At 33.6% G+C, this 8,545-nt stretch overlaps 1 protein-coding gene and 1 pseudogene across 1 annotated transcript; both read right to left on the reverse strand.

Annotated features, from left to right (window-relative positions):
- Positions 1-928: 928 nt before the first annotated feature.
- Positions 929-5,178, reverse strand: LOC114187633 (serine/threonine-protein phosphatase PP1-like). Its single transcript, XM_028075927.2, has 4 exons — positions 4,705-5,178; positions 2,574-3,133; positions 1,988-2,209; positions 929-1,320 (listed from the first exon to the last, which is right to left on the reverse strand). The coding sequence occupies exons 1-4, from the start codon at positions 4,877-4,879 to the stop codon at positions 1,297-1,299; spliced, it is 981 nt and encodes a 326-aa protein (XP_027931728.1). The 5' UTR covers positions 4,880-5,178; the 3' UTR covers positions 929-1,296.
- Positions 5,179-7,424: 2,246 nt separating this feature from the next.
- LOC114187634 (ethylene-response factor C3 pseudogene) lies at positions 7,425-8,143 on the reverse strand (annotated as a pseudogene).
- Between the last annotated feature and the right edge of the window lie 402 nt (positions 8,144-8,545).

Raw genomic sequence — 8,545 nt, forward strand, 5'->3', positions numbered from 1 at the left:
ATAGTACATATTCTTCTAAAATGAAAAACTTTTGATGCAAAGACCTTCAAATTTTAGAATTTTTAACTTATTTTATACCATATTCATTCAAATCAGTCACTAAAATGAACCAAATATCATTATGAAATGTTTCCGAGAAGAGATATGATAAGATTTGATAACCAATGAATCTTTACCAAATTCATATAAAAAAAAAAAAGAGAACATCACTTTCAAAAAAAAAAAAATTAATTTATGAATTTTTCACTTATATATTGATCATACTCACTTTTATAATATGTGAAACTTTCGACTCATCTTCGATTCTCCCTATTATCCTCAAAAGAATTGTTCTATCACAAATTTAAAATAACATTAAACAAACGTAATTTTTACTGTTATTCCTGCTATTTTTACTGAATCTCAAGTCTTTTAAACACTTGTAATAGATAAGAGAAAAACAATCGTAAGAATCATATTAGAAATAAATATTATTTTACTCATAAATCTTCAAATTAGAGTGATAATCTACAGTTACTCCATGAATATAATTAAAAATTATAACTAACCCTATTTTAGACAGATATAAGATTTTTAATAGTCAAGAAAGGAACGTAATATCGTAAAAGTTTGAAGTTTGAGACTAAAAAGCACAAAAACTCGAAGACTATGTTCGATAGATTCCAAGAGAACGAATTTATATTTCAACAGTAAGCAGATATCGAAAAAATAAACTAGATTCACTTTTCCCCATAATAGCCCATTTTCCTTCACAAAACCTGTACGGAACCATAAAACTTCAAATCAGACTCCGTTCTACACAGGCTGAACAAGGGAAACCAATGCCTCAAAATAAATTTCAGGAAAAATCAAGTAAAACGAAAGTGATCCCAATCCAAACTACAATTCTCACACACACAAAAGACAATAAAAACGAGAAACAAAGAGATTAGACTACATTCTGTTTTACCAGCCTCAACTGGCATCCATATATGCCAACCGTATAAAGCATTTATAAATGGTTCTCAGCAACAGATGCGAATGCATCCATCTACGCTTGAGAAGCTTACAGTTAAGAAAATATACCAGCTATTAGTATACAACGAAAACAAACAGATTATGGCTTTCCATCTTGAAATGCAAATTTGTACCGATAAAAAACAATTGTTTACATGGTTCATAATGGTGTTTCCCTTTAATTTTACAATTCCAAAATATTATAGACGAAAGGAACCCGACTTTCCCTTGCAACCAAAAGGAGTTTAAGCCCAAGCTAACCCGAAGTGGCAGGCAGCAAACTTTTTGCAAAATTTCATTTCATGCTTTCGCTCCCAGGAAGGACTGCGTTAAATAATAGAAAAAATTAGAATATATTGGAGAATGAGTAAGTGTGAAAACATAAAATAGAGAGCCTGAACACTATTCAGTGCAGTGCTAAGTGATGTGATATCATCGCTTGAATTGAGTGTCAGATTAGGGACATTACAGTTTAGCTAGTTTTGGTCAAACACAAGGTGTCCCCACACGGGCACACCCTTTGTTTTCACTGGCAAATTCAATTTTTCAATTGCTTCTTATAGCAGGGTTAGCACGTGAAATAAGATCATTCTAATTATCATAATCATGTTGAAAATGACTGAATCCATGGAAATCCCACATAATTAATCCAAATGAACTCTAGGAAGAAAATACCACAACATAACCTAGACAGTGGTGAATGTGTCCTCCAACGAGCCACTCACCTCTTCCAAGCACAACCACCCCATCTCAGTTTTATATAATCATGACAAGTGCCTATTTCGTGCATTACTTTTTGAAGTTTCAAAATTAAATTTTCAGTAAGATATAAATGCCCACCAGTGGGTAAAAAAATGCCAAATCACTACAGAGACTGATAGTCTGAAATATCTAAATTTGCACGAAAGGGTTATACGTCACAAGCATTAGAAGATGTGTACCTACTGGAGCCATGCAAACATTGTCAGCCAATATTCTATAAACTTCCTACCTTTACACCTGCTGGGGAGTTTCCAGGCTTAGCAGTGGTTGTACTTCCAAAATTGAGCTTTGGTTTTTTATCAGCTGGTTTTAATATTTGGAAAGAGCACATCAGTGTCTCGTCAACACTCATCATAGCACCGGCATTGTCAAACTCCCCACAATAATTAGGTGCTGAAAATATTGTTACAAGCTGTCGATTAGCAAAGAACTCGTATCCATCTTCCACAACCTGGTAAGAAAATGCCGAAAACAAAAACAATTTATTTTCAAATAGCACAGTTGATTGAGACCTACTATCCCGGAATCTAAACATGAAAGGAATGTAAAGTACAAAGCATCAGATGCTAAAGCTAATGCATGGCACTTGAAGCAGTTTAGGCCCATGCATAAAGTTGTCACATATACAAGGGAAAAATTAATTCCCAGTTTAACAAAATTAAGTATTTGTAGTAATGCTAAGAGATAGATTACAATGGCTGGACAAAAGAAGCTAATTTCACAGTCATTTTAATCATTGAAATACAAATGGATATACAAACTCAATCCTGAAGATCTGGTGGTAACACATTAAGTACCAAAGGCAGAAGTATAACCTGATGTGCACGACAAACAAGATCAAGATCATGTTTCTGAAGAAACTCTGAGACCTTATCAGCACCAAATGTATATGAAACTCCTCTATCATTCATTCCCCATTCTTGAACTTCTTTGCTTGGGTCAGACCAAAGGAGATCACAAAGCAAACCTGTATCAGGAACATCTGTGGGCCGCTGTATATTTCTAATCTGATCCAAATTAAGTAAGTCAGGAGAAAGTCCTCCGTGCATACATAAAATCTTTTCATCAACAAGGGCTGCCACGGGCAGGCAGTTGAAGCACTCTGTAAATGTCTTCCATAACCTTACATTGAACCTTCTCTTGCACTCATCATAAAATCCATATATCCGGTTTATAGAAGCACATTCATGGTTTCCCCGTAACAGGAAAAAGTTCTCAGGATATTTTATTTTATAAGCAAGGAGAAGGCAAATTGTTTCTAAACTCTGCTTCCCTCGATCCACGTAATCCCCCAAAAATAAGTAGTTGGCTTCAGGAGGTAATCCACCGTACTCAAAAAGCCTCAAGAGATCAGAATATTGGCCATGTACATCACCTGAAACATCAATATAAGGATATGAATAAAACTTCAAGAACATGATTTTTTTTTTTGTGTGTACAGCAATAGAGTATTGCATGACTAACATCATCAGTGAGTATAAATGTGTAATATGTGGATATGAATATGAATTATACTAAAATAAATCCATATACCACACAATAAGCACTGATTGACTTTAGATATAAAACAATTCATGTGCTTTCACTAGACAGATCCTCTATGACAATGTGATCTAGAGTTCAATCCTTACTGCTCTCATTCTTTAAAATATAACTACAAATTCAGAAGCAAACAACAATGTCGTGTGGGAATAAATACATAAAAAATTATCGCAAGATTTGATATTGCAGTATAGGTGAACTAAACCAGCATGAAATATATTGCTAGGTCAAGTCCAGTGATTTTAACAGAGAGACGATTTCACATGCCTTTTTCTTCTAAATCGATCAAATTTTTGTTTTACCCAAGAAAATCAATAAACAAACAATACGACTTATCACAAATGAGTGATTGCAGTCCAGAAAAAATCTTGTCAGTAAGAGTAAAAAAGATAACCCCTAACCAAATAATCATGAAAAGTAATGATGAACGAAAATTAATTAACAACGTGTTCATTTCAAAAGAGAGCTCCCATGTTTGGTTTGGTACAAGAGCAGGAAATAGAGAATAAGAAAATCTTTCCATGTTCAATTCCTTCCTAAGGGAATGGGAGGGAAAGTATGGATTATATACAGTTGTACCCACATAAATGAAAAGAGCGGAGACTAAAAAAATTATAATAGCAGGAAAATATAATCCGTCCCAAAGTTTCCCGGCCCACCAATTTTTTTAACCAAACAAGGTATGATTAAAAAAATTCCTCTCATCCACTTCTCTTAAACCAAAAACACCTTAAAAATAGGGAAGTAAATTGAAGCATGCCCAACACTCACTGAAAACCCATACTTCACTTCCCAAGGCTCAATTATATGGTGAAATGTTCTCAAAACTCTCAAGTGTCTCCCATACATAAATTCTATACGACGTGTGCAGATTTTATTTGACTTCATAGATTCATCAATGTTCAAGGGTTCCTTACACATATTCACTCCAACACACAGATTAATCAAGAACTAACGCACACTTTTTTATTCTACTGCAGGGAATCTCATTCCACGCATATTCAAAAAAAAAAAAATACACTTCAGTACCAGTCCAATCAACTCAGGATTCTCTACAGACCATATTTTCAGTCAGAGAAAGATAAATAAGAACAGAAAAAAAAAAAAAAAACAAGTGGCTCCCACTATTTCAAATACAATCTGTACATGCAGTCCAAACATTAAGCAAGCAATCCCTACTAATCCAGTTCAAAACACACTCGTCAGCAGACATGCAAATCATAAAAACACGACGAAACACGCAATTCAAAGCACTCGGATCATGTCAAAACCTTCAAAATTCAGAGTAATCGTTAGTGCTCCAGGTTTGAATTTGACGGAATTTGACGAAATTAGACAGAGCTAGCGAGGGAAATAAAAAAAAAAAAAAAACTGAAATAGGGCGAAAAAGAAAAAGTAATTGACCACAAATCTTAATAGGCGCTTCGAGCTCCAATAAATTAGGTTGTTGCAGGAAAATGTCTCTGGAAACGACGCAGAGTTGACGGATCTCGGACTCCGACAGCTGGACCTGCTTCCCGGGTCGGGTACGGACTTCGAGGAGACGATTGATTATGTCATCCAAAAGCGATTGCTCCATTCTCTTCTTCTTCCTCCAAAGTCAACGTCTCAATTCGATGCGATGATGCGAAGAAGAAGAAGAACTGCAGCAGGAGTTTGAGTTGAAGGAGTGAGCGAATAACATGCCTCAACTCAACACCGCAATCGTCGAGTGCTCGGAGTTGCCGTCGTTTTGAGCGCAGGGGTTGTCGTTTTGCAGCCCCTCAGGATTTTCCGCATTCCTTTCCGAGAAAAGGAGAGGGTTTCGCTTTCTTCCTTTCTTTTATTCAATACCAAAAAAATACCAAAATCATAATTCCCTTCTTCCACAGACTCACCCTTCGCCTCAGTGACTGCCAGAGCGTTATGTCGTTTTTTATTTTATTTATTTATTTATTTCTTTCTTTTCTTTTCTTCCATACCAAAAATCTCGTTTTTGAATTCGGCTTCACTCATTTTGTGTGTAACTTACGACTTTAATGTTAGTAAAATATCTTTAAATATATGATTCCCACAAATATAGGCCCAACTCGATATTTATTCCTTCATTCCGTTGGTTTCATCTTGTAACTCCATGGATAAATATATAAAGTAAAAAAAATTATATGTTATTTTCTTTTGTCATTGTTGATTTTTTTTTTCTCCCTCTATCATAAGTTATTTTGATTCTCATTAAAAATTCTTAAATTATGTAATCGGTATTGAAAGAATAATTTTGAAAGTCAAATAAACTTTCAGATTATAGAATTTTAAAATAAACTTTGAATTGTATAATTTAAAAGTTTTTTAATAAATAAAGTACATCCAAAATATAAAATTTAAAAGTCAAATTGTCATAAACAAAAGAGGTATTTAGATTTTTAAATTTATCGGGTTCAGAAGAAAATTATTGGGTGCAAAAAATAAATCTCCCAATTAGATAGTTGGACTTCGGGTCTTGAATAAGAGTTCTGATCACTTTTTATGATTAAATCAAACCATGGTGTTATTATAATAGAATTGTAGGGAACTTAATGACCGATTAACAAAGTGTTAAAAAATTATGAAAAATTATATTTATTATTCTTCCATCATGTTTATTTATCCCATCCCAGATAGTTTTAGAAAATGTCAAGATACTAATATTATATATTTTTTAAATGAGAATAACAAAACACAGTTAAAGCAAGAGTTTTAATCACTCGCCATTTAAGAGGATGAAATTTATAAAAAGAAAATAATATTTATTTTTACCATTAGTGAATTCTTTTCATAAATTTATCAAAATGGGTAAGTTTTTTTTAGGTATATGGATAAGTCGTGTATACATTACATTGTTTCATTATGTTAAAATTGTGTATGTACGACACAATTTCAAATAAAATGAATTCTTGTATAACACGGTTTTTTTTTTCAATTGAAATTTAAGTCATTTTATGAAAACACAATTTAAATGTAAAGTGTGATTTGAGTTGAAGTTATGACATGTGTACAACTTTAATTCAAATCACATTATACTATAATTTGACATGTCTTTAGTTCAAATTAAGAAAGAAAGAAAGTGAAATTAAAGTTGTGATTGGTCTACACGATTTTTTTCTCTTGCACAAACTTCACTTTAAAGTTATTTAATGTATAAACAACTTTTTTTCCAGTAAAATTGTATTGTACAAACACAACTTACCCATTTATATATTTTTTTTAAAAAAAATTATCAATTTCAATAATTTAATGAAAAAATTGCAATAATAATAATTCACCTAAAACCTACGTACAAATGCAATTTATGAATCAGCCAATCCAATCATCCAATCACAATAACTATCACGTATATTCTAAACTTTTAGTGGTTGAATATATTATTAATTACAGATAAACTTGAAGATCAATAATTGCCAACTAGGACAGTCTTTTGTCTCATCTGAAAATCATGTAAATAGATGTTCTTCATTAGTCTTGCAGCATTTAATTTAAGAATTAAATATATTTTTTATTTTTAAATAATTATCAGAAAATGGACTTTTATTTAAACTAAATTATAACGTATTTATTTTTAATCAGTATGTGAATTACACAATTTTCCTAAAATATAGAAATAAAATGCTTTATAGTTTAATTAAGAGTGAAATGTAATTTTTTTATAATAATTTGAACACAAAAAAACACATTTAATTCTTAATTTAATTTGTTGAACATTCTTAATTAATTTAAAAATTAAATGATTAATATAATAAATACTTCTGCATACGAATCGTTCCCATTTTATCAACATTATGAAAATAATCTAAACTACCGTACACGACATTCCTTATATTTTTTTCTTTCAAAATTAAATGTATATATGCTTTCACGTATAAATAAGATCTATAATTATCTGCATGGGTTTTACTAAGTTTGAGTTGTATCCATCTTGACATCATCCTATTAGTTATAACTCAAAATTAAAATTCACTTGTTCCATTTATTTATTTATTTATTTTAGTTTGATATTTTTTGGATAATGTAAATTGTGTTAGGTATTTGTTTTAAATTGGAAGAGTCTAAATTTCAATTATTGAAGTTTGCAGTGTTAAACAGTTATGTTGTAACAGTTGCACATCCTAAGATAAAACAAAAAACAGAGAAAAGGATTTTATTTATTTATTCATATTAGAGGAACCCATGACCCATGACGGTGGAAAGAGAAGGGGTTGACTAAGAAGCATTCATATCCAGCGAGAGACTAAGAAGATGTTCCAAATACTCTGTTCCTAAGTCCTCCAACACCACCACATTTTGGGAAACCCCTGCTTCTTCCTGCACCTTCTTCTTCAGCTTGTTCCGCTCCCATTTTCTATTAATGGAGTGTCTCTTTTTCAACTCCAGAACAGGGGAACACCCTTCGTCAAAACCATACTCCATTTTCCGGAGCGACTGCCAAACCATCTCAGCTGGGAAATTGAGCACTGCCATGGAGCCTCGCATGGCCAACGCAGCCTGGTCGTAAGCCAGAGCAGCAGCCTCGGCAGTGTCGAAGGTTCCCAACCAAACCCTCACTCCGTTCCTCGTGGAGTCCCTTATCTCCGCCGCGTACTTCCCCCACGGCCTCCGCCGAACCCCTCTGTACGAAATCGAAACCTCTGCTTCGGCAACGGCAACGGCAACACTTGAACCATGAGACACCGGAGATAACGATAACGATGATGTTGTTGTGTCGGCAGCAGCCTGAGCGAGAACTTCGTAAAGCGGCATTTCTTGAGAGTCGTTTTCGTTGAAAGGAAGGGAGTAGTGGGTGTGACAGAATGAGGAACTCATATTTGTTTGGAATGGGTGTGAGGAATATGGTTGGTTAGTTATATAGGGGAAAGGGAAAATGGTGATTTGATTTTTGATGACACTTGGAAGTGCAGTAAATTGGGGGAAGATATGGTGTGGTGGTTAATGGGACCCAAGTTAAGGAGATGAGGGTGATGGGTAGACATGAGTCAAAGAAACTTGTGGGGGCGGCCACACTCTGGTGGGGTTCTGTTCCTTCAACACATACGTTGTATGACATCAAATCTCTTTCCATGTCTGCCACTACCTTCCTCTTTCTCTCTTCTCTTCTCTTCTCGGATCACTGCTATTCTTGGCCATACACAAAAACTTGCTACCTCGTAAGTCATGCACAACAGTACTGTTGTACAAATAGGCCTCAAGTTCAATTTCGTTATCAATCTTGTTATAAATCTTGAGTTAACTCAAATTA

The sequence above is a fragment of the Vigna unguiculata genome, chromosome 6 (assembly GCF_037176805.1).
Source record: "Vigna unguiculata cultivar grain cowpea cultivar isolate G323 ecotype 2 chromosome 6, ASM3717680v1, whole genome shotgun sequence".
Lineage (NCBI taxonomy): Eukaryota > Viridiplantae > Streptophyta > Magnoliopsida > Fabales > Fabaceae > Vigna > Vigna unguiculata.

Bases quoted from the DNA above. Each gene is read 5' to 3' on its own strand.
- LOC114187633 (XM_028075927.2), bottom strand. From the start codon at position 4,879: ATGGAGCAATCGCTTTTGGATGACATAATCAATCGTCTCCTCGAAGTC. The intron at 3,134-4,704 runs GTCAATTACTTT...TTGATGTTTCAG, and splicing joins AGCGCCTATTAAGATTTGTG to GTGATGTACATGGCCAATAT. The intron at 2,210-2,573 runs GTTATACTTCTG...TTTTCTTACCAG, and splicing joins TTGTTTGTCGTGCACATCAG to GTTGTGGAAGATGGATACGA.